At 41.9% G+C, this 27,224-nt stretch overlaps 1 protein-coding gene across 1 annotated transcript in view; it reads right to left on the reverse strand.

Annotated features, from left to right (window-relative positions):
* Positions 1-8,673: 8,673 nt before the first annotated feature.
* Positions 8,674-27,224, reverse strand: part of KCNK9 (potassium two pore domain channel subfamily K member 9) — an 89,431-nt gene continuing 70,880 nt past the window's right edge. Inside the window, exon 2 of the mRNA XM_063178524.1 lies at positions 8,674-9,977. Within this exon, the coding sequence (XP_063034594.1) occupies positions 9,136-9,977 (842 nt within the window). The 3' untranslated portion in view covers positions 8,674-9,135. The remainder of the gene's footprint in view (positions 9,978-27,224) is intronic.

Consider the following 27,224-nt stretch of genomic DNA (forward strand, 5'->3'; position numbering starts at 1 on the left):
CAACATGTATGTGTGTTTGGAAGAAATCCAAGAATTTCCATATAAACTCCTTAGGTCCCAAATTGAACACTTTTATCCCTGTTTCTCATAGATGAACAGTTTGTTGAAGTAAGAAATTGCACCTTGAAGAGACAGTATCCACATTCTTTTGGCCTACTGGAAACAATTGTTAAGCCCCCCTCCCTTTCCCCATTGACCTATCCAGCTCCAATTAATTTCCTTTGCCATCATGTCACTAGGGTCAAAAGTTTTACTTGATACTCCTCAATGGCAACAAAGAACCACACAAATCTTAACAAGTCAAGGGAAGAGGAAAAATAAAGCATTTTTTTTCTTCCACAGTTCACTCCTGACCTTGCCAAAAAAAAGAAAAAAAAAGAAGAACAGATGGATTATTGGTTGTATTATAGGCAATGTCCATTCTGTAAAAGAAAGATTATGTTTGCATTCTAAAGAAAAAGCCATTGCCTAGTAATTTCTGCTTATTTCTTAATTGTCAAAGGTTTGTAGTAGACAGGATTCTTTCTGAAGCATATATTAGCTTTTTTTTTTTTTCAGACAAGATCAACCCAACAGTACTTACACCCAAACTAATTTTGTGTGCATTAACCAAATTTGTCAAATTCCAAAAAAGCAGTGTTCAGAGTGGTACCCAAGAAATCACTTAATAAACCCAACTGCTAGATTAACTGTCTTATACCTCTTGTGACCTGGACACTGGGATCCTTCTCTTGTTATGCAGGTATTACACTTGTCCTTCAATCAGCTGAATATTCCTGCACTAAAAATTTATACAGAAAGTATCTGCCACAGTGTAATGCTGCTGAACATTTGAAAAGGAGGGAAATTGACATGAAAAGATAATTAAGTTGTGTTGAGCAAACCAGTTTTGTTGGTCAATGGTGACCACACAGGATTCTGCTTTTCCCAAGAGAATAAAAAGGGCACAATATCAACAATCAAGAGGAATTTCCCACTGCTGCCTCTGGCTGCAGTGTCTCTCCATGTTGGGCATTGAGAAGATAAACTACAAAGGATCTTTTCTGGAAAACACACATGGCAGTAATGAATTCTTCAAAGAAAAGAGAAATTGCATGGAAATATCAGTCACCATAGAGCAGTTGGAGCTTCAATGCTGAAGAACTTAAAGGAATGTACAGTGAAGATAAAAACCCCAACTAACTGCATTGCTAGAAGGATCTCACATAAATGTCTTTTGCCCCACTTGGCCAACCTTTTGGGAAGACAGCAGCTGCTAGAGAAAGTGGAAGAATTTGGCAGTTTTGGTGGTTAAAACCACAATGAATTGCTGTGACCTGGCCCCAGATCCATTTGGACGACTGGCATAATGGAGACAATGGTATGTGCCCACTGCTGCATGCTGAACAAGAAACCTCAAACCACCTACTTCACCATTCAGAAGGGGCTCTGAGAAGAGCTTCAAATCAGAGAGCTGAGATAAAGGTGGTGGATACTTCACAGGAAGCATTGAAAGGAGCAGCTGTAGATCTATCTGAAGGCACTGCCACCCAAGTTCCATGTCTTGGTTTCTAAGGAGAAACCCCAAGGAGAAACCAAGCCTGAGCTCTTGCCCAGTGTGCAAGTCATATATCAGCCCTGAATTCAGTGGGAATTAAGAGCCTCACTGCACTGATGCTGAACTAAAATCCCTTCCCCAGATTCTTCCAACAACAGCTCCAGCCAAGATGCCAAGATGATGCATGTCAGTAGGGCAGCTGAGGCATGACCCCCATGTCAGAAGTGATATTATCAAAGAGGCCTTTTGGAAATCGTTTTGTAGAGTTGCAGTTTCAGACTCTGGGAGGCCAAAATCGCTTACACAGTCTAATTCAGATAATCTAATTAAATACTTTTATCAGATTAATTATCCTCTGAACAATAATTATGATTGAGGCGCTTCATTCCCACTCTGCAGGGAGAGACAGCAATAATGAATAGATGTTACTTCTCTAAAGGCCAGTTTTGATGACATTTTGACATGTAGAAACTGTCCAAACACAGTCAATACAAAGAGGTTTCTTTGCTATATCGTGACCCCCTGAACTCAGCTAGAGAAGATGAGAATTTCCCACATATTCCTATGGTTCTGGGGAGGTGCTATCAAAGATGGACAAGGATACCACAGTTCAGGTCTTTTGGATTTGCTGCAGGCAGCAGGAGGGTTGGTGTAACTGATATCTTCCATGGAATAGGAGAGGAAAGGTGCTCTAGGAGACACAATTTTCCCTACTTTTCCTTTGCCACAGGTGTTGGCAAGGTGGTCTCACCACAACAATCTGCTCCAGTATGAACCAGCCCTGGTCCATCCTTCCCACACCTCCTGCCACTCTTGCATGGGAGGATGCCTGCAGATGACTGGGAAATAAACTAAAGCCAGAAGGCCATGACTCTTTCTTAATGTGAAACTATGCCATGGACCTCACCAGTGACCTACAGACAATGAGCCAAACCACTGTGGCTCTTTATCTGCTTATTTGATTTGTGCTGGCCATTCTCCTGATGGCCTTCTCCCAGACCAACACACTCCAAAGTTCTCCTTGTAGGATAATGCATTGCATCCCAGCCAGGGAAGAAACAGATCTCACCCATCCAAGGTTATCCACGTTGTGTTTCCTACTTAATTCCCTACATATTGCTTTTAATCAATCTGTAGATTTCTTTTGTCAGTGGTAATTAGAGAGGAACATTTCCTTCCCCAGGGTGTAGCTGTGTAGCATAATGCTGTTCATTAATAGATGAGGGGGCAGAGAACAGAATGTGGCCATCCTGGGCCTGAACATACGTCCATGAAATGGCAAACTAATGAGTTAATGTCTGAGTGGGGAAGGGGGGAGAGGGTGTAGGGAAAGCCAGAGGGTGGCTGTCTGTGAAATGGATCTCTCTTCTAGCCTCAAGTGGAGTGCTCTGGATACAGCAATTACTGCAAGCTGTTCCACGGGCCAGATAAACAATGAATCAAAGCCAGGAGGGTGGTATCAGAACTCGTGCATGAGGAAGATGCATTATGGAGCATAGTTTCAATTATTATATTTGCCAGCTCCACTTGTGAATTTGCCAGCTATGATAAATGGTATCATCCTGTTGTTTGCTCTGCATTTCTCAAAGTGAACTAAAAGACAACCCAGCTTGGAACTGTGAATATTAATTACCAATAAAATTGCAGCATTAATCTTTCCCCTCCTTTTTTTTCCCCAATCTGTTGTGGGTGTTAATACATGGCAGCACTCCTTACCCTGTCAGAAAGCAAGGTGAAGGAGGGCTTTGGGATATTTATTAATTACAATATTCACGGAAGGAGAGACAAATGAAGGCTGAAGGCTCCAGGGATAGTATTTCCAGCCTAAAATTAGCAGGCAGCTTTGAACGACTGGATTCCATAAAGAAAAATACAGCTGCATTAATTACACAGGATGACTGTTGGTTTTAGGTCTTACTGCTTTCCCTTAAGTTTAGGAAAGGCTGTTCATGGGGAGCAGTAGTTGGAGGCATTGATAGAGTATCTAGCAGTGAATAGAAAAAAGTCTCAGGAAAAGTGTATAAATAAAATTCCAGTCTCAGGAAAAGGGTACAAATAAAATTCCAGTCTCAGGAAAAGGGTGTAAATCAGGACTCATTGCATGGCACACAAATCAGCTGGCTCCAGAGGAAGGCCCTGCCTACCCAGGCCTTAGACAAGGAGAGTTTGCTCTCTTGTACTTGGGAGCACCAGGAGGAGGAAATAGCATCACTAATATAATATATACCAGAGGCCAGCACTGCTTAGGATGGGCTGGCTGAGTAAAATCTTGGTGTAAATGGAGGCAGCTGCAAAAACCTGCCTGGAGAGACAGGAACTCCATTAATCCATCCCCCTATCAGCCATTATCAGTGGAACACTGGGGCAGACCTTGGCTGAGCAGAGGACAGTGAGTGTCCCAGACTGATTCTACACAGGTGAAAGCTCAGCAGTCCTTCAGCACCACCTCACAGCCATTTCAACTGGAAATAACACAACTACTCCTGCTTCTGAGAACAATTTCGTATTTTCCCAACTTTCTTTTTGCCTTCCTACTACTTTTACGGGGGTGAAATTTGCTTTGCCATATTTATAATATGCATCTTAAAGAACTGAAAACTGCATTTTGGCAAAGGGTTTCATCAGTTTTTCATGGTTTTCATTCAGCCTCTAAGCTCAGTATAACTGGCATAAGAGTCCCAGGGCACCTTCCATCCATAATCAATTTCTCTGTGTCCAATGTCATTATTCCATTTGTTTCAATTTTGGTGAATTGTTATGATAGCAAATCCTTTTTCTACAATTTATCTTGCTGAAGTTCCCAAAATAAAATTTTATATAAAAAGTTAGACGACAGCAGGCTGGTCAGAAAAGCATTATTTTCTTTCTCAGTTCTGTGAGTGTTACACTTCTCTGGCTGCTGAAAGCAGCGGTGGTGTGATTCTCATTGTAATTTGTGCAATATTCCAGTTAGTAATAGTGCCTTGTTGAAATATGCATGAAAAAGTCCATAACATTAGTGTAATGGACACACTCCAACACATCTTTCTCATCCAGCTTCCTCATAAAGATTTTAAATGACTGCCTTAATTAGATCTTAATATTAACAGGAATATTACATAAAGCTAAATGAGGACATAAACTTCAGCTGAAAGCTACTTCTACCCAAACCCCTGCCCTCTGCTCTGCACACACCAAATGGTTTTGGAACATTTTCATGCTCCATCTTGGTTCTACTGACTGCTCCTTTTTAAGCCTTTAGCAACAAATCAAGCTTTATTTTTTCCTTAACAAAACCTTCCAAATCTGTCAGAGAAAACAAGGGGTTACCTTGCTTAAGGTCAGATTCACAATAATCTTGATTACTACCCTGGCATTTCATTGATCAAAGCACTAGGGAACTAATGAGAAAATGTACAATACAGTAGATTAACTTGGTCACTTCCCTCTTTATTTTTCTTTTTATTTTGTTTTCCTTTTTTTTTTTTTTTTAATAATGTCTGTTTCATTCTAATGAGCTGTTACAGAGAGTTCAAACAGAAGTTTATTTCTGAAGGTCACTATACATCTTCTCCATTCACTAACAACCAAAGAGCTATTTTGGACTCTTCTAGGAACATCCAAACACTCCTTCTAGGGCTGCCCAGCTACAGGTATCCCTGTAAAGCAGGTACATGTACAAAGTTCTGGCAAAGCAGTGCCTGTTAGATCTGTCAGGATATTCCTTATAGTAATGAAGACCAAGTGGAGACTTGTGCCTGCATTGTTCTATTAAGTTTCCTCTTGTTTCCATATCACAGCACGCTCAGTCAAAGTTATTTTGGTGCTTCACTGATCAAACTGATTTTTCCCTTTGATGATAATATGAAATATTATAGGATAATAGGGTTGTTATATAATCAAAGTCGACAGCAGGGAGCTAAATTTGTGTTGTTTTGATGAAGAGCACATTAGTGTGACATAAATAGACTAATCTGATTTATTATTATTATTTCTAATGCTTAATAATAGGGAATGGTAGGGGAAATGAGACTCTGGGGAATGAGAGTGCATCACAAAGTGATAGCAGACATTAGGATGTCTAGTCATGAGCAGCACCACTACTACCTGCTCATAGCTGAATATCAAAAGAGCAAGTAGCGAGCAAGAGAAGTTGTTCTGAGAGAGATTATATCTTAAACGGAATAAACTCAGTAATGTACCAGCCAAAATATTCTGTGAAAAGCAGTAATGTGAGAAGAAAACATGTAGGGCAATAAGAAGTCAGAACTGACAAAAGTCAGCTCACCTTTCACTGGCTGGTTTTTCATGTTTAACTGAAAAGCTGGGATTAACCTTGGACAAAAGCTTCCCTTTCATGATTCAGCCTGTTCCAGTTCCAGACAGCCCAAGCCATTATTCACACATCAGTCAAGAACCATGAAAACAACTAAAGAGAGGCAGATTTTGCCTTGTGTTCTGATGTGCACATGTGAGGGTTCTTGTGTCTGGCTGCTCACAAAGCAAAGTCCTGCAAGAGTTTCCTTGCAAATGAAACATCCTGCTACTTCAAAATCCCATGTGTGGCAAAAATATATGTTGGACACAACTGTGGACTCTTCAGCCAGAAAATAAAATAAATAAGCATATTTGAAAATCCCAAGGAATGCAGATACATTCAAGCAAAACACTTTCAAACATATACACTGATTATAGCTTTTAAATTTAAAAATATGGCTACAGACATCTACTCTGGCTCCTTCATATCAACATACACAGATTTCTTCAACTACATCTACAAACTTCAACTAAGCTAAAGCAGAGCTATTATAAAGCCATTGAGTTTTAACGCAGACACTCTTAAGTGGCAGATAACCCATGATTTGCTGAGGTAAGTTTCTCTCCTGGTTAAACACCCCATGTATTAAAACTGACTCTTCATTTATGGTTCCAGAGGGAAGATTTAGTAACAAATCAGCTAGAGTATGTAAAGTTTTCAACCTCTCCAGTTCAACATGTTTTATAAGACATTTAAAGATGATTTTTTTATGTGCAGCAGAAATAATAATTTCTTCCTTTCCTAAAGAAAAAGAAAAAAAAAAAAACGATGCAATGTTTTGTAAGATGCAACTGCTTTTTTTCTTTTTGAAGATGTTGCTAAAGGTCCTGTTACCAAAATTCTCTTTTTCCAGGCACAGAATTCAACTTGAATTCTGCAAAACCCCAAAATATTCCTAGCAGCTGTACATGATACAGAGGTGTATATTCCAGGCATACTTCTCTCCATAGCAGGAAAAGAGCCATACATTTATTTTCACTTCTGGGATAACAAACAAAGATGAAAAAAGTGAATTTGGAGAGCACTGTGAACCCTATGGGCTGTCAGGGGAAACAGCTCAAGGTATCAAACACTGAGGTGGTTTAACACATCCTGAAACTGCTTTTTTAGGTATTCTTGCTTTGATCCTTCTGCCATCAGCATTTGCCCTAGGACGTGGTACTGGCAGCACAGCATTGATGCACCCAGCTTGCCCCACACATTACTCTGAAAAAGTCCATCCTCATTAAGAATCCTGTTAGTTCTTCACCAATCTTAATGGAGGATTCCATGCCACAGCAATTTCTACACACAAAGGAAGCTGCATAACGGAGTCAAAGTCATGGATAACTTGCTTGTCATTTACTTACTGAAAGACAGATGTGGAGAACACGAGTATATTTGATAGTTAATAATTTAAAGCCAAGGAGAAGACAACAGAGGAGGAATGACACTCCTTATTTCTCCCGATTAATGCTCTTTATAAATGTCTCTTTGAGAGGGTATCAACATCCATCAGCACACAGAGCTCAGAGATGGGCACACACCATCTAGTTTTAAGGGTAAAAAAAGGATTATTGCTTTTACATTGAGAGCACAGAATGCTAGAATCAGCAGGAGGTGATTAGTGCCAAAAAGAAATGGGTTTTGTATGGCAAATTAACACGGAAAGCAATTTAAAAGATAGAATTAAATCAGAGACAAAGGTGCAGGTTCATAAAACCCCCAGTCCTACTCTTGTAAAATCAAAGATAAATCTCCAAAAGCACTAAATCCCATGTAATCACTGAAAATTCCTATTCTGTTAAAAGGGAGCTGGATTAGGCCTCTAATTAAGTTCTGTAAAGTCTGTTTGGTCCAGATGAACAACTGAGAGATGGACAATGTCCAAGGAACAACTCTATGACATGGTCTCAACATCCTCCACTACAACTTGCCAACACAACTGCTCCTGCTGTTACCCTTCAAACACTGGAGTAAAGCTATTTTTGCCTGTTACTGCTAAATGCATTTTTCCTTTGCTAGCAAAAAAAGCAATATCACATCTAATCTCACAAGTTCCCAGTGAGCCAAACACAAGATACTGTCCCTTGAATTCTTCCTGAGACCAACAAAGGCTTTCCATTATTTACAAATCAAAAGCATTTAGAGACAATCATCTTAATTTTTTTTTATTTAAAACAAGGAATGCCCTGTCACTATTATATAAGAAAAAATATACATCCTCCTATTTATACCCATCTCAACCAAGCATTCCAAAGAATAGAAAATCCTATTCATGCAGGTAATTGCTGCACAAAATAATAATAATAATAATAATAATAATAATAATAATAATAATAATAATAATAATAATAATAATAATAATAATAATAATAATAATAATAATAATAATAATAATAATAATTTATAAATAAAATTGAAATAACAAAATACACTCTCCTGTTCCAACAATTTTTCCAATTTATCATAGGAATTCTGTTTGCAAATTGTTGGAACAGTTGAAAATTATGAAATTAAATATAGTTAAATTAATATGATTATTTGCTTTTGATTATTAATTCCATTGCTAGTTTTTCTTGTGTTTTTATTATGCATACCAGTTTTAAAAAGTGCATGCTTTATTTTTTTGTTTTTTTAATTTTGAACTGGCAAGCTAAAATGATCCATCTTCTCCTGCCTTTTTTTTTTTTTAATGTTAATACAATCTAAAATCTAGCATTAAAAAATTTACCATGATACACCTGGTATATTGACTGCTTATGGCGCATGCTTCTCTTGGCAAAAAAAGAAAACCAAAACAAATTGGCTCCCCTCCCACCCTCCCCTTTCCTTTTGGAAGCAATCTAAAAAAGCAGGCTGGAACACAACTGCTTCAAGGGCAAAAGAAAAAAATAATACCTGATGCTTTAATTTTTGTCACATGGCACTGGTTGTGGAATTGCACACGCACACGCACAGGCACACACACCCAGCACTCACACAGGCACACGCACACACACTGCAACCTGCTCGTGAGGAAAAAAGTTTGTTAGGTCAGGAGTGCCAGTGGCACATGAAGGCTCCCAGCTGTGTGTGCAACTTTGGATTTGGTACCCACTTCACGTCACCTTGAATCCTCTGACATCCACCAAGGGGGTAATGTAAGGCATACTTTGCTGGAACAGTAATAATCCATGCTTCATGCTCAAGAGCTGAGTCTCAGAGGAGGACTGGCTTGCTCTACTCCCTTTGGCCTCGCTCCGTCTCACTCAAGGAACAGAAAGACCCAAAACAACAAAGAACTGGGAAAAACAAGGAAAGCAAAATAAGACAAATCCCTTTAAATGGACTTTCGCCGTTTCATCAGCCTGTGGTTATCTGTAAAGCTGTGCAACCCAGGTGAGATGGAGCTGACAGGAGATGGGAAAAGGCTGTTTTTTAATGTGCTTGGCGAGATCTCCTCTATCTTGTAAGAGATGGAGTGAAAGTACTGGGGGTTCAGCTTCGAGCTGAACGAATTTTGGTGGGACACCACCCGGCTGGTGTACTCGTGGGACCTGTAACACATGCAGGAACAAACTGACTGGAGGTCTGTCACCTCGGCCTTGTAGCGCGGCCGGCCGTGCTGGGAGTCCTCCTGGATGTGGATAATCATGCTGTTGCGGTTCCCTGCCAGGGACGCCCGCTCCTCGGCATCCCTCCTCTCATCCTCACTGTTCATGGTCAAGAACCTGAGAACAACCAGATTTAGAAATGCCCCGATGACTGTCAACCCCACTAGAATGTACATAAAGCTAAAAGCCACGTAAAGAGGCTTCTTCTGAAGGGCCCCTTTGGTCTGCAGGGCCACATAGTCCCCAAACCCTATCGTAGTCAATGTTATAAAGCAGTAATAGTAAGCGTGGAAAAAGCTCCATTCCTCGTACTGGGAAAAGGCTGCTGCTCCAATGCAGAGTGTCCCCATGCAGGAGAAGAACCCCACAGTGACCATGTTTTCCATGGAGACCTCGGTGCTCCTCATGCCACAGCACTTTTTGATGCGTTTCAAGAGGTACTTGACGAAGGTGTTCATGCGCTCGCCCAGGCTCTGGAACATGACGAGGGTCAGAGGGATCCCCAGCACGGCGTAGAACATGCAGAAAGCCTTCCCTGCATCCGTCCCTGGGGCAGCGTGTCCGTAACCTGGAGGGGGGATGGAAACACACCACAGTCAGTGTTATGAGTAAAAAAATGGTTACCCATTTGTTTTAAAAGTTTGGGGAGATACAAGTTGAGCTGGTTGCTGGCAGAGGAGAGTTCTTTGTTAACTTCATGTTGTAATCACCTGTTAAGAGTCGGTCGTTAACTCCCTATTGTTGAGAATTCCCCTTTTTGTCAGTACCACCCTGCCTGCTGCCAGGTGGATGACTCTTCTCGGACAGTGAGAGGAGGGGACATCGGAGGGCACGCAAATGACCTCGGAGCCAGCATGCCATGGGAAAGCCACCCCACCAAACTTACCAAAAAGACCCAAAAATAACGAGCCAACACAGAATTAAGAGATTGAAGTGATGTCTGGATGTGAGGAACAAAGTTCAGAGCCTGCAGAGATGCTGAGACCCTTTTTTGCCCCTCGCCCTAGCCACAGAGGACCTAGAGGCTAGAGGCAGGACCCTGAAGGTCAAACCAAAAAAGAAAACAAGGGATTTTCCCGATGCTCTCGTGAGGAAGGAACCCCCAGCTCTGCCCACAGAGCAGTGGCCAAAGCTGCATCTTCCTCCTTCTCCGAGTCACTCCTGGGAGCGGCAGCCCTTGAGCGCGGACCCGCCAGTTCTCCCCACCCGAGCTGATCACTTTTAATAAAAGCATTAAAAATGAGAAAAGTCTCCTGCCCGTGTTTATTTCAGTCAGCAGGGCACGGGATGGTCACGGTTCCCCCATCAAGCAAGCCACATAAATCACTCTGATGCTGTTATAGACATATTTTCTGAAAAATCCTTTCGCTAGGATCTTTTCTCCTGAGAAGCTGAGAAGCTTCATCTTCTCCATGCTTTGCTGCTTTGGAATGTGATTTGGAGAACTGTTTACCCAGCATGTGAATTGTTTTTACTTGATGACCAATGACAGCCAGCTGTGTCGAGGCTGCGAGCAGTCACAAGATTTTATTATTCATTCCATTCTTTTCTAGCCTTCTGATGTTTCCTTTCTCCTTTCTTTAGTATAGTTTTAGTACATCATTTTCTTTTAATATAATATATATAATAAAATAAATCTGCCTTCTGAAACATGGAGTCAAGATTCTTATCTCTTCCCTTGTCCTGGGGACCCTCAAACACCACCACATGACACCCCAGCCAGTTTCAAAGTTGCAGGGACACTGCAGTCACACCATCTTCCCATATGTCCTCACCCATGCCCTGTGTCTGGAGTAAACAAGGCACAGAACAACAACGTTCACACAGGAGTGGGAAAGGTGAAAGAATGAGCAGCCTGTTCTGCCTCAATGTTCTGCCTCAATGTTCTACCTCAACAATGCTGAGTTTCCAAAACAGAGTTATATCACATTGATTAACTGAAGAAATTTCATGTCTGTTCAGTGTCACAGGCAAAAGTGGAAATTTTATAAATAGATGGACTTTCTCAGGGTGTTTTTGAGAGTAGTTGGTGTTGGTCTGTCCCAAAACCAGAGTATAGTAATGGCATCCAAATTTTGTGTCTGCTGACAGCACGGAGTTAACAACATCCATAGGCTCACCAGCCAAAGAAATTTCTTTTAAACTCTCCCATTCTGAATAAGCCTTTCTCCCAGTTACCTAATGAAAGTGACTCATTGCTGGAACACCATAGGAATTTAGGGATCTGATGCCCATTCTATCTTTACTTACTGGAAGAATAAACAACTTACCAGCTTGTGCCATAGTTTTACAGCTTTGACAGTTAGTATGGAAAAGGCAATTTCATCAGGATGTTAAACTAATCCAAGAATAGAGGATGTACCACATTTCACAGCATAGTTTTCAGAGGGTAAAATCATGGCCAGTCATTCTAAATCAAACCATAACCAGGGGGCTGTTTTGATTTTAGAATTATACCTATTCAGATTACATTGCTTTAAAAATCTAGGTTTCTTACAGGTGAGATTTGAAGAGACTGTACCAAAGTCTCAAAAATGAGATGGCTGGGACCCACTTGCCCTTTGTGTCCATTCACCAGGTGGGTACCACTATCTAGAGTCCCTTTACAGTCAGTGAGAAGAACTGTGAACTTCACAAGGGCAGTTCCTGTTGTGTACACAGAGATGTCTAAAACAGATCAGTGAGTTATTCTCAGGAGAAATCTATTCCTCTACAATCATTATAATAGAAATCTTGGGACAGAACTCTGTTCAAGATTAATACACCTACATTTATGTGTCTGCATGTGTTCTATGTGTCCAAACTCCTGTTGCAGTCAACAAAAATTCTATGCAAACAGGCAGCAGTGAGTTATTTCACTGACCATCCCAAGTCTGGCAGGAAGAAATGACAGTTCTGACTGCTCATTGATCATGTTCATTAGGTCCCCATTAGACTGACTAGACATCTGTTGACCACAGAAGAATTTAGACACCCACAGCACTGGCAGACAACTACCTGTAAACAGCCAAATGAAGATACCCTAATCGTGATGGTCACCTTGAGTGACTGTCTCCAGTGCAGCTGCCTGTATTGGAGATATTGAGGGTTTAAATCAGTTTTCCAGAAAGAATAATCTATCTTTATACCAGAGCCCTGAGATATGAGGATACCCACAGATGGCTGGCAGATTAAAGCACAGGGCATTCAGCAGACCCACACAGATCTTACACATCTGAAGCTGGAGGACAGGTCTGAAATGAGATACCACTGAGGAGCCCTGCCCATCACCTTTAGACTCAGGTCATGGACCTGCTACTCTGAGTTTGTCTAATTATTTTTCTAAACTGTTGACACTGCACACCTCCTCAATCTCCTGTGGCAACAAATTCCAGAAGTTCACTATCTGCTATGTAAAAAAGGTACTTTTTAATTTCAAGTCTATCTCCTTGTTTCTGCTGGAACACCTTAGTTGCAGAATTGAAGTTCTAAATCTTTCTTATCTACCACCTTCATGTGTTCAGCTAAACTCAGCTTTATCTCTGCTCTCAGGTTTTTTCTGTCTAAACTGAAGCCACAGCCTTTTAAACTCATATAGCAGAAATCACATTTCCTTGATCATTTCCATGTCCTTCTCTGGATCTTTTGTAGCTCTGCCACACCAGTGCTGAGGTGCAAAACGCAGAATTCTGCCTTCCTCTCAGGATGGGGCTGCACTTTTACTAGAACTAAAATACAAACACCAGGCAACCTTCAAAATGTAAAGTGAGACTAGACTAAAGGAAAATAAAACAAGAAAACCAGCAAGAATCCCCTTCAAAAAGCAACAGGTTTATTCTTAGGTCAGTTGGTATTTGTTGATGGATGAGTTGTAAAAACCACTTTACAAAAGAAGCACAAAACTCAAAACAGGAGTTTCTTTTCCAGGTTACGGAGGAAAGAAATTCACCTGTTGTATTGAGCCAGGTAGTCTGTTCATCATAAAAAGCAGTTTCCAAATTACCTGGAAAAGGAAGTGTCTTCACCAGATTGATGATGGGTTAGTTCCACCTGACTGTCCCTCAATAAAGGCTATAATTGCCTCTCATTACTAAGATCAGCTTTTGAACTACAGGGGTGTTAATTAAACCAGGGACGTCTTCCTATTTTATAGCTTTAGTTACAGATGATAAAGAGAAGGAAAGCTTCAGAAAATGTGATTTTCCAGATGGTTGCAGAGATAGCAGTTGGTGGAAACAACTTTTACTTTGGGTTCTAAAAAAATATCTGGGGTGAAAAAAAGTTTATTTTGATCTCACTATATCCTTCCCATCAAATATATCCCCAAGAAACAGTTTAGGGACATAATACAACATTAATATTATGTGCTTGCATGTTATCTCACAGTTGAATTTCTAAGATTTGTCACTGACTTTGTAATTATTTACGCCATAAAATACAAATATATCCATATCCCTGTTTTACAGATAGGGAAGCACAGACATCAGCAGGTTTTAGTTTCCCTCCAATTCACATATGTAGATAGAAAATCCAGAAATTCTGACTTGTATTCTGCCCCAAGTCATACTCATGTTCCCCAATATCAGATAAATGTCTCTTACTGCATTTTCACCATGAATCTGGGGTAAAGAAAGAACTTTATTCATGAAGCGGGAATAAGACTCTACAAATAGATTAATGTATAGAGGATTAGAGACACATATTTATCCTATACAACATGGCTATAAGGAATTGCCATTGCCTTAAACACTCTGAAATGAGGGGTGTGAAAATACCCCAAAGACAGACCTAACTTTCCATTACTTAAGCTTTGCAGAACCCACTCAGCATTGTACAGAGTAATACATGGAAAGCAAACTGCAGCAATGCCTGTTCTCTGAAATTCAGTGTTTTTCAAATCTATTACAAACCATTGCCTTCTTAACATCAGAGACTGCCTCTGGGAAAAAGGGGAAGGTGAGTAATTGCCAGAGGAAGAGGGGCACAAAGGAGCAGTAATGCTGGCAAAGGACACAGGTCACAATCTCCAGGGAGTTGGGTTTTACTTGCATCAAGGAAAGGCAGAAGTGGAAGCAACTGCCTTGGTAGAAGACTCCAGCTACCAAAATTCTTCCTGATTTCCTCTACACAAATGTCACTGCCCTTTAGCGGAGTATAAAGAGACGACTTTGTGTCATCATTAAGAAAAACAAGGCTTAAAGAAAAACAGAAGCATTAATGATGACATCAGGACTTCTCTCTCTTCCATGGTGAAGAAGAAATATCAAACAGGAGAGACCTTAGTACTGGGTACAGGAAATGCATCCCTTAACAAGCCACAGAGCTGAGGTAAGAGTGAGAAAGGCATAGAAGGAGCTCTACACTGGACCACAACTGAACAAACACTGCCCATCCTACTCCAGTGCAGTAACTGCTTTGCTGAGGTACCACAACACAGCAAAGTGACCACAGCAGGCAGCTTGGTCGGCTGTTTAATGAGATATCATTGGAATGATCAAGGAAAGTCTAAATAACTCTCACTCTGATTGGAAGCAATGCCATTAGGGCTCTCCCTCACTTTCAAACCCCCTCCCAGCTGCTTAGGCTTTCAAGAGCTCATCTGGGCCGGCACCAAGAAGAACAGCTTGGCACAAAGAAATGTCATGTTTCAGTGTCACTTCTGGACTGTGAAGCACCAATATGCCACAAAATCCATCTCCTCCCAGTCGTGGAACAGCTGGGCTACAGACACCAAGAAGAACTGTAGGAAGGTGTAGGCAAAGGAAGACAAGAATCACACTGCAAGGGGTAGCCCCAAATCAGTTCTCTGTTTGGGATCTTCCCTGCCTTTGGTTTTTCCAGGCCTTGTCCATTCCCTGATGAAAAACTTTCAAAGAACTTGTGCACCTACATGTAATTCTAGAAGAAAAAAATAATTCCATTTTGTTGTTTCCCAGGTTGTAGCTATAAAGGTCTGAAGAAAAAACACTTAGAGCCTTCTTCAACACTTAATTTTTTATGGTACCTTTCAGATGAGACACAGAGAGAAAATATTCATTACAATCTCCAGCTGGGGAACACCCCAGTATATTTCTCTGGGTTCTAAAGAGACATTGTCCTGGTGTACCAGCCCACAAGCAGAACCTGCAGAGGAGCTCTGTGCACACCCACCCTGAATCCACAGTGACCACAAGCAGATGGCTGAGGAAGAGCATCCTAGGAATGCTATAATTACGTGTGAGTTTTCCCCAAAAACTTCATGTGCCAGGTTCATTATTTGGTGGTCAGAGATTTCTTAAGTCAGTTTTTGCTGGGTTTAGTAACACAAAATGGATTTCTCTTCCATGAGCCTGGGCATTGTCCTTTCCATGTCTTTGATATCCTGTGGCGAGAAGGTTCATAGAACAACCATCTGTTCTCTAAAAAAATTGCCATTGCTCCTTTACTTCCCTTTCGTTTCTATCATTTGATGGCAATGGGATCTCCTCCTTTTTGGAAGAGACCAGGAACAATCATTCCCCATTCCCCTTCTTTGTGTCACTCATGACTTTATAGACCTTTTATCCCAAAAATTCCATGTTGCCTTCAGGCCCCAAGCAAGTACCTCTGACACTTTGCAGCCTCATGTGGGCAGAGCAGCTTGCTGAGATCTACATCAGTGATTTCTGCACCACACTCAGCTGCAGGGTACAGACAGGTCTGCAACATCTGTCCTGTCCTCCAACACAAATTCCCTAAATAACACTTTGCTTCTAGGGCAAAAAGAATCTTAAACAAATTCATGCTATTGTAGTGATACAGACTTCTTAGAGTAAGTAAATTCATAACAAAAAGAAAACATTATGGGAAAAAATCCTGCATATATTCAGTGTGTTGCATCTACATAGTAGCCATCTCCAACACTGCAAGGCAGTATCTACTCTAGCAAACTAAACTGGGCTCAAGTTCTGCCAGGGGAGCTTTAGGTTAGATATGAGGGAAAAAAAATAATGAAAAGGAATGTAAAGCATTGGGAACAGATTGCCCAGGGAAGCAGTGGAGTGTTCAGAAAACCTGGGAATTTGGCACTTGAGCACATGGTTTAATGGTAAACATGGGACTGGTACTGGGTTGACCATTGGACTTGATCTTAAACATATTTTACAATCTTAACAATTCTGTGATTCTGAGGATGAATTCCACCGCCAGCCCATGATGTCCACACTCTGCCAGCAGCCCAGATTATGGTTTCCCCTGGAATAACCAGCACTGTCCTAGGCAAAGCCCAAGCCTGCTCCACACACGGAGGGTAACACCGGCCAGGGTCCCCTGGAACCAGCACTGTCCTGGTGCAGAACATGTGTTTATCTATTTCTGGCACTCAGGGTGACATCTCTATTGGCCTCTGTGTCCCACAAAACACAGGTCCTGCTTCACTTAGAGCACAGATGGAGCCTGCATTGGTTTCTGAGCAATTTTCTGCATTGGGTTCTGTCAGAGATTGAGAGAGGTTTGTCTCTAGATGTGCAATGTACCAGGCCAAGTACATTGCATGCCAGTGTTAAAAAATAAAATCTGTGGCAGTGGTGAGTTAGTTATAGGTTGTGCTCAGGCCAGAGTGTGTCTGCAGCTGAGCCTCATTCACATTCACATTCAACGAGTGAACGAGTGCAACGAGTCTTGGATGTCTTGAATCTCAAAGCAATGCTCTACATTATTCATGAGGGATGCTCTGTTTCTCTTAGGAGAAGGTTTCTCCCCTCATTCATCTACACATCATTCATCCCCATGATGGGCATCTGGGTCAGGAAAGGAATTAACTTCTCCATCCCTGTGACTCAAACCATTCTTACTCATGCTGGCAGCAGCCCAGGCCAGGAGATAATGAAGAGAGGATAACGGCACCTGTTCTTCAGATGGGCAAGTGTGATTCAGATTAAAACATCTTCCTGATGTCACACACTTCACTTCAGAGGTTCATCTACGTCAGAGGACCCACCACAAGGACCAGGCTGTGTCTGCTGGATTTGCTGCTTGTGCTTTCAGCTTTCAGCAGAGAGAAGAAACAACGTGGCCTTTGTGGTGCAGATGAAAGAGATTTTCAGGAGGGATCAGAGAGATGCTTTATCTAGCTAACTGGTAGTAACTCATTCACCAGGACAAAGGCTTTCTCCTGGAAGTAATCAAGAGCTGCTGTTACCTGGATGAGACCTGCTGTGTAGCTACACCACCCTCCTGGCACGTGGGCTCTGCTCACTGCTCCCTCTCCTCTCTCCCACGTCTGGCCTCTCCCTGTATCCTGCTGCCTTTCTCCTCAAACATCTCCAGGACCTCTTTGTTCTTTTATTCCCTCGTCAGTTGGTCTCACTATCAACTTCAGATGAGCAATCTCTCTTAGTTTTGCACATCCCCTTCCATCCTCAAAGACACCCTCCCCTTCCATGCTCAAAAGACAGTCTCTGATGTCAGGATAAAGCATGGCACATGTCTCCCTACAGGAACACACAGCAATATGTGATAATATCATCTCCTGTTGTGAAGACAGGGACATCACAAGAGAGGAAAAAGAATCTGCAACCTCAAATCCTATATCCTTCAACGAACTTATCATGGCCTCTCATCCTGGCTCATCCCTGGTCTGTTAAAATTGCCTCCATGTCATGGCTGCAGAAGTAAGGTCACACCACCTTGGAGATTGCACTCAGTGCTTTGTTTTATATCAAACCTTCAGAAGATCTCCTGTTCTGGGTGGTAAGGATGCAACAGGCTTCCAGGGATTTTTTTTCTCCCCACCACAAGGAAAACTTATTTTCTTATTGATCTTGAAATCAAACTTGCAAGATGTTCAGGGAAAACAGCTTCAAAATCACTCTGATAGGAGAGTCAGGCACAGGCAACATGCAGCAAGAAAATGAGAAGGAAAAGGAAGAAACAGCTTCTCTCTGTGATCTCTGGGATCTGCTGAGCAGCAGGTAAAATCAGCCAAAGCCAGTCTTGCAGGTGGAAGGCCACTCGTGCACACTGTGAGGTGGGACAGACAAGAGTTTGGCCTCAGGAGAGGTCAGGACAGACAAGAGTTTGGCTTCTGCAGCAGTGGCTCCTGTGAGCTCACCTGGGATGCTCAATCTGCTGCTCAATCAGCAGCAGACCTGAAGGACTCATCCAAAACTGATAAGACTGATAACTACTCATTTATTCTACCACATTTCCTCACTCCCTTTACTATCCAGGTCTGCAGCCATCCCACGTGATCTCCCTTATGGAACCTGAACCTCCTGCTCTGGACCATTAGTGGTAGCAATTTTTTCCTATAGCTTCTCTTCCACCCACACCAAGTTGCAGTAAATTCTGGCATGGTGGATGCTCTGCATCACCCAAAATGCCTGTTGGCATCAGTCCCCAGCCCTGACCATCACCAGATGTGGCTAAACCATGTTCCATTGGAAGGTTCAACTATAGGGAAATTACCAAGAGTGCTTGTGCAGCTGCTTGAGAGCACAGCCCTGAATTCTTACAGCCTCAGTGGAGCAGGAGCTGAAGCTATCAGCTGTAACAGCATTCTGGGCAGTGCTCCTGAGGGTGGAACTTGAGGAGACAGTTCTGTTTCTCACACTGACTGAAATTATAAGGATCCAAAGGCAGAAATGTAGTGAAACACAGCCATGCTCATTTCTGATTCAGGGCAGGACTTCTGGGTTGGCTGGTTTCAGCTGGGGACAACATGTAATACAGTCAGGTGTTCTCTCTATAAGAAGAACCCTCTTGAAGAGATTTCCTTTGGATTCTCAAAGGATCAAGGCAAATAATGTGTTCCAGTCCCTGAAAGGCTCTCAGTAAGGTCATGTTCATGAGACACTTTGGAGAATTATGTTTCAGAGGATCTCAGACGGCTTAGACTGCATTTCCCTCCTTGTTCCCTGCCTGGACTCCACCACCAGCATGTACATCTTCTCTTCCCTGCTGGATGCCTCCCTGGAGAGATGAGGACACAAACCCATTCAGTTCCTTGGGGTAGAGCTGTTGGAGGTGCTGCTTATTCTGTCAGAGACTTGTGCCCAGGTAGTTTCAACATTCCCCCAGGTGGAAATTCCTGGGAATTTCTTTGCTTCCCCTGGAAAAGTTCTTTTATTCCTCCTGGATTTAGACCCCAGCAGGACACAGCTCCTCTCCTTTGAGACCTCTTGTTTCTGCATAATGCAAAACCACAGATTTGGTCACATTTGGGCCTTTCAAACACCCACTGGGTTATGGCAGTAAGGAATAGGTTTATGGGTTTAAACCAAGGCTTAAAAAACTTTCATTTTTCTAATTAGTTCAGTGTTTTTCTCATTCTTGGTAAGGATGAGCCATCTATATCCATATCTCTGCCCATCTGTTTTTCCTCCACGGTAACTTTGAAGCTGCTCACCAATTTCCACCACTTAGAAGAAACTGTAATGTGAACTTGATAGTGATCTGTTCTGCTGGGCCTGCCATCTGGTCAATCTGTGAACACATATAAAAGGGCCTAAAAATCAACACACCCATAGTGCAGGCTCAGCTGCAGCTGGGATCAGCTCCTTCTCTGGCCAGTGACTGCAAAGAAACAGAGCTGGAGGTCCTGCAAGGTGGGGTGAGATGCAGAGGCATAGGAGAGAACTGCAGGAATAACATCTCTCCATAACCTTATAAAACAGCCTGTGATGGAAATCTGCCTGCAAGGATGGAGATGCAAGTCAGGGGTCAAGAGAACTGGGGATATTTCTGAGTTTATGGGAAACCAGACTTCACTATTGCTGCTCATCAAGGAACATCTTGTTTCTAGCAAAAGACAAAATTTGGAAGATGTTGCTTAAAAAAAAAAAAAAAAAAAAACAAATATTTGAGACATCTGTGTTTACTTGTGTTTGTTATTGTTTTACCTTCGAATGTGAATATTTCCCCTTTTTTCTGTTTAAAATTTACACTATAAAGGGGTTTACTAAAAGAGTAAATAAGAGAAAGTGGGAAACTTCAAATGGCCCCATGAAATCAGAGTCTTCTTGCTCATCTATCTGACACAGAAGATCTGATTATCTCAAACCTCCTCTGGTTGAACTTAGCTTCTACTTTTACTGCTTAGATAGGAGATGTCTGCAGTCCCTGGCAATTCTTTTGAATAAGGTAACAGAGCAGCTGAGGTAATTTCCACCTGGTTTACCACCTCCCAAGAAATCAAGGCTGCCAACACTCACCAGTTCATTTTGTGCAGATAGAACAATATCTCAGCTCATCCTTAAAATTTCCTCTGCTTCCCAGAAAAGAGGCTGGGAAGAGAGGAGAGGTTCCTCTCCAGCTCTGTGAGGAGACAACCATTTGAGCAGCAGTGATTCTGGTGTACCAGATCTGTGTCTGGTGCACCATTCCTGACTCTTCCCAAAACCAACAGCCGCTCTTTGCTGGATTTCCTTCCAGCTGGGCAGCAGTTGACAGCTGACTTCTGAGTCAATATTTTCCCATGAGCTCTATTTTTGACTGTCCCTGCACTCTTTTCCTCCCTTCCCTCCTCTCTGCTTGGTTCTCTGAATCAATCAGAGGACTGACCTGAGGCTCACATCACATCCAGTCCCAAGACAAATCATGCCCAGAACAAGTTCTCAGTCTGAAGAGAATCCTTGCAACCACTAGGAAAAGACTTTATCAGGTCGTGTTATCCATTCCCAGGGGACGGCATATGATTGTTCCTTACAATATATTCTCCAGGGCTTTGTCCAGTTTTGTTTAAATGATTGAAATAACAGGGTTTCTGCTCTCTCCCTTAGGAAATTGTTGCCCTGTCCAGTAGATCCAGCTATTAGGAAGTTCTTTTGTGATACACAGCCTGATACTTTTCTTGTTCTATGCTGCCTTTTATGACATTGATCTTTTGTAGCCCTCAATCCAACACCTCCATTTCTCTCCATGGCTGCTCACTCCTTTATACTTCTTGGAGGCAGCCACAGCTTCATTCCTTAGTTAATATTAGTTATAAACAGAACTCTTGGAGGCAGATCCTGCAGCAAGAGGCATTCTACAACACATATACATATATATATACTATTCATATTTATTTTCTTTAGAAGCAGCTCCTTATATGATCACTTTTATTGCACTTGTCTGCAACCACTCTTGCTCTTCAAAAAGTTCAGGATCTTTGCTAGAGCTGTGTGCAGCCTTTCTAGCTGCAGAACTGTGGTGTCAGGGTTATCAGCTCCCTGGACTGGAAAATATTATCCTTTTTGCATAAGTAGATGTGACTGACCATCACTGTAACTTTATGTCCTCACTGCATAGCAAACTTTACTTGATGCTGTCATTGCTTTACATCACAAAGGCTTTTTGCACTCCATGGGTGTGATTGCAATAAGCATTTTTTCCTTATTCACCTATATAAATTGACTTCTTGGGCACTTTTAATAGTTTTCTGTAACTGATTTTTGTTGCTCACAGTTTATTGGCAATGACCTGAGTCTTCTCCATGAGGGAGGAAGATGAAGGACTCATCACTTACAGAGCTGGGAGGATGATCCAAACAAAACTCTGAGGGATCAGGGGGAAATACATCAGGAAGAAGCACAGGGAATCATATCTTAACAAAAGACCAAAAATTAATGGGTTTCTTCTATGTTGTGATAATAAAAAAGAAGCATGAGAAACTTCTGTATAGTATTTGCAGGCATTCCCGTGGCAGGGAGGAATGATGAGGAGGACTCCATCTTATCAGAAGGCTAATTAATTACTTTATTATACTATATCATTCTATACTATACTGCACTATATTACATTGCATCTAAACTGAATATGCCAAGCACTGAACTCTGCACACACTGCACAGAATTCTGTGACTGCCACCCAACACACACTCCTGGCCCTGCTAGGCCAAGGAAACAAAACACCATCACTTTGGGTTAACCATCTCCATATTGCATTCTACTTTGGCACAACACAGGAGCAGCAAATGAGATAAGAATTGTTCTTCCTTTCTCTGAGGTTCAGAGAATGTGCATCTCAGAAATATTCTTGGGGATAATTGTGGCTTGCTTTTCTCTGTGAAGAGAGATGTGGCTACACTTCTGATTCCACTTTTTTCAAAGAATTAGTTATTTTCAAACTGCCAGGTCTGAGTCTTTGCAGGGTTAACAGGATCCTGCTCTCAGCTCTCAGTCTGACACTGCCAGGGCTTGAGAAGCTGTATCTGAACAAAAACCCTGTAAAACAAAGATTACCAAAGGCCAGCTCAGAGCAGTGACTGAGCCCATTAATGACACAGCTCCCACATCCTCTGGAACTCTGATGTCACTGTCCAGTGCAGTTCACAGAGTAATGTTCATAAATCCATGTGACATCAAATGCTGCCAGGTCTGCTAAAACACAGCACACCCAGCAAGAGATAGGGGGTGATAGTCAGGAAAGTGGTTCAGATGTGTTTGCACTGAAGTAAAAACTTGCATTTTTCCTTCTACAACTTTCATTTTTGTGCAGCTAAGGGACACACAAGAGCACAGACAACTTGCCATGAGTTTGCTCATGGATCTGTTTCAATTTTGTGCTGTTTCTACTGCAGATTTTTCCCATGTGGAAGATAAAAACAGAGTATTTTTTCCAACTTTAAAAAAATATTAATAGGTCCATGGTATTTTAAGTAGATTCTCCTTTCTGCTGTTGAGGACTTTCCCCATCCTAAGCTAAAGGAAGGGTTAGTTATTCCCACTGTGCTTAGGTTCAGTCCCTGCTAGAAAAACATGCCAGCAAATCAATTTAGAGACACAACTTTGTCTAGATCAGAGCTTTCTCTGTTTTAGACAAACTTACACAGATACAAAATCCTTTCTTCCAGGGAAGTCTCTGTGTCAGCAGGTGAACAGCCAAGTCTGAAAGAAGCAAAAATTCCTCTTCTCTCTCCTTTGCCTGTGATTCTCTGTCCCTTAATGACCACAATAAGAAATTAGCCAGAATGACAAAAGTTTTCCTGCTTCTACAACTTTGCAATCATAGACTTCTTTAAATCAGTTACAGCATTTATTGTACCCTTATCTAAAGAAAAGCATCCCCAAATATATCTTCTGAATCTGCCTGGCGGCAGTTTTGGCCAAGGTTATCTCCCCTGCAGACACTCTAATTTTGCAGCAGCTTTATTAATTGAAACCTGCCTTTAATGATCTAACAGCAAAAGTCAGTGGAATCTGCTGTAATTTCTACCCAATTTCAACACATATAGGCTGAGCAGTGTTTCTATTGGATTTATAGATAGATTTCAGTGAAAGCACTACATGGATTTCATTAAAAACAAAGTAAAAACAATGCTGAAATGCTTTGGGTTCAGTTTCTTTTACCAAGGTACATGTTTTGTTTTCTTTCTTTTTTCTCTTGCTATTGTTCCCCCCAAAAAGCCTTCTGCTTGAAAATACAAGCAAAGAGAGATGCCTCAATTATCCCCTACAAACTTTAAAGTCTGTTCTGTCAGTTATCGTTGAAAAACTGAAATCATTCAATCAAAACTTCTGTGAAGGAAGAAGTTCAATTCTGATTGAGAAAGCATTTTTGAAGCTGAAACCAAGAAAGGTAATGGAAATATATTGCACAATGATGCTGTCCTGTCCAGCTTTCCACTGAGCCAATTCTAACTTTGAGACACATCTGTCCTTGTACTTTAAAGACAGAAGAGCTGAGCTAAAACATGAAGGTCAAAGTTTTGCACCATTGTTCAGCTTTGGCTGTGGGAAGATTTCCTGGAATTGCTGTTTCAGGGTAATCACACCAGCCTAACTCACTGGGCTGGCACTTTCAGCTGAAGCAACCTCAGACATTTTTCTAATGGCAACTTTGATCTCACAGAAGCAAGGACACACCAGGAGCAGAGAGCCCTTGGTACCTTCCTCCAAAAAGACAAAGCCAGAAGCAGTTCTCATGGGATGCTGTTCCAGCCATCAGAAACTGCCCAGCTAAAGTCAGGAAAATGAGCCTAAGAGATACTAAACCCACAACTTCACTGTGCATTGAAAAGCTCCTTCCTAAAAAGACAGAGGTACACCTCAGTTAGGGCTCCCATCTCCACCAATCAAGCTGTAAGGCTGTCCCCAAACTCACTGCACTTACAGCTAAAAGTTTTCCTGTTTTCAATCCAAACTTGTTCGAGGTCTGATTCTTCTCATGGAAGTTCTCAGCTCAAACAGCAACCCACCCAATTTGCCTTTCCTACAGACTAATAAAGATGAGCCATATCTCACCAGCCTAGTTTGTTTGTTTGTTTGTGTGTTTTTTCCAAGGAGGAATAAACCAGTCACAGCTAGTCTGTTGCATTAGACAGGGTCACTTTGATAGCATTTTGCACCTTTCCAGCTTGAATTCAATTTTCTTGGACATCAATAACCCAAATTTAGATACAGAACCACAGAAATTCAATGGTGCATTTGTACAGACTTCAAACTGTATTTCATACAACTTTAGACAGCTCTTGTATACAGCACTGACACAAAACCTGAAATGAAGTACTGCATCTCAAACCTACCCGTCCTTGGTTTGTAACTAAAAATCCATAGGATCTCATTTTGTCTTACAGTGATGAAAATGGAGTAATTTTTCTTGGTGTCTGTGAACTCACAGCACTGTAACTCAAGTACACATGAATTCATGATTTAACCAGAAGCAAGCATGAACTAAGTGAGCTAAGCTTCATGTAGCATCAAACAGATGGATGCTAAAAAGAAACTTTCCATATACTGCAAGCAACTCTCCCATGAAATGACCCATGAAAATCAGGATGGGGTTCATGTGCAGCACCGAGTCCTGAAGCTGACAGACATATCCCAATTAGGTATTCTAAAAGTGCATCTGTTCAAACTCCTCAACACATTTCCAGTGTCCAGAAAATCCTTTTGCTGAGACCAATCACCTCCCCTTTTACTTCTTTGTTGTTTGCAGACATTTACCTTTTCCGCACCAGCCTTGATAAGCACAGCAAGCAGAGAGATTGCAGGAGGCAGCAGAGTGAGACACCATTTAATGCACCTGACTAGGCATAATCAGAGCCATCCATCACTTCAGTTTTCTATTCCCAGCCAAAAGGAATAGTCAAACTGAGTGGGGAGAAATGGGAAGTCACTTAGAAAAACTTTGTCAAACCCCTCACTATTTATCCTCTGTTGAGTGGAAAACAATGACCTACTATATTATTTTAATATCATAATCAGTGTTTTTCATTTTATTTCATCGCTGAACTCCTCCATACAAGGTGGCTCAATAAATCAGACTGACAAAGTACTTCATGGAAGATTTCTGAGCAGTCATAAACATCATTTGCACAGTTTTTATACCTGAGAACCTCCACTGTGATCCAAGACCATGCAGTGGCAGGAGCTATATAAATGACACATGAGATGGTCCTTAACTATGCACAATTCTGCTCTGACACACAGAATTACCATCTGCACATTCCAAGCATGGATATCAGAGGGGGAGAAGGCCTAGTCATGAAGACTACAGATCAGTCTGAGAGTTTAATATCCTCCCCCAAAAAAGGGCTTTGCAATGAGAGGAGTTTTTAGTCTATTCAACATGAGAGAAAAAACACTTAGAAAGGTTATTTCATAAAATCTCAGAATGGTTTGGGTGGGAAATGACCTTAAAGATCATCTTATTCCAATCCCCTGCCATGGTCAGGGACACCTTCCACTAGATCAGGTTGCACAGGACCCCATCAAACCTGGCCTTCAGCACTTCCAGGGATGGATATCCACAGCTTGTCTGGGCAGCCTCTTCCAGTGCCTCACCACTCTCACAGTGAAAACTTTCTTACTAATATCTAATCTAAATCTAAGTTTAAAGCCATTCCCTCTTGTCCTTTTAAAAACTTCTTTGACTTAAACATTCTCCAGAACTATACCTGTTGTGATTTCAGTCTCTATTTCAGCTTCACTTGCAGGCTTTTTGAAGCTTATATAAATAAGAAGCAGCACTGCTAAGGGTCTACTGGAGACCTAAAAGATATAATATCCCTCCACTTGTCCCATGCATCTGCAAGGGGCCTGCATTTACAGTGGGATTTATTTATCATCTCACACTCATCAGTCTGGGATTTGAGCTGCAAACACATGCTCAGTTTTGGACTATCTGTAAGTTTATTAGAACAGTCTTGTGGAAGTCAAGTTTCCTCAACTGCACATTTCTGGGAATCAATATATATTATCATTGGTGGGTTGACCTTGGCTGGCCACAAAGTTGCTTTCTCACTTCTCCTCAACAGAATAGGGGGGAAAAGTAGGATTGAAAAATCTGTGGCTTGTGAGGACAAGTTGACTGACCAACAGTTACATTCATGGGCAAAACATGCTCAGCTTGGGAAAGAGTAATTTCATTTGTTGCCATTTACTCTCTGACAAGGTCAGTGAGAAAAAAGACAAATCCAAAACCTCCTTATCCCTACTTCTTCCTTCTTCCCATTCTCAACTTCAGTCCTTCATTCTCAACTCTTCTCTCTCCTCCTCTCCCAGTTTGACATGAGGGATGGGGATTGAGGGTCGTGGTCAGTCCACAACACTTTGTCCCTGCCACTCCTTCTTCTTCACACTCTTGCCCTTGCCCCAGCACAGGGTCCTTCCCATGGGATATGATCCTGACCAAACTGCCCCAGCCTGGGTCCTTTCTCTGGGCTGCAGTTCCTCAAGAACTGCCACAGTGTGGGTGCTTCCCACAGGGCACAGTCCTTCAGGAACTGAGTGCTCCAGCATGGGCTCCTTTCCATGGCATTCCTGCCAGGAATTCCTGCTCCTGGGGGTGCCTGCCAAGGGCTACAGCTTCCTTCAGGGCAAATCCCTCTGCTCCAGCACTGAGTCCTCCAAAGCCTTCAGGGTGGGATATCTGCTCTGGGGTGGATCTCTGCTCC

The sequence above is a fragment of the Melospiza melodia genome, chromosome 1 (assembly GCF_035770615.1).
Source record: "Melospiza melodia melodia isolate bMelMel2 chromosome 1, bMelMel2.pri, whole genome shotgun sequence".
Taxonomy (NCBI): Eukaryota; Metazoa; Chordata; class Aves; order Passeriformes; family Passerellidae; genus Melospiza; species Melospiza melodia.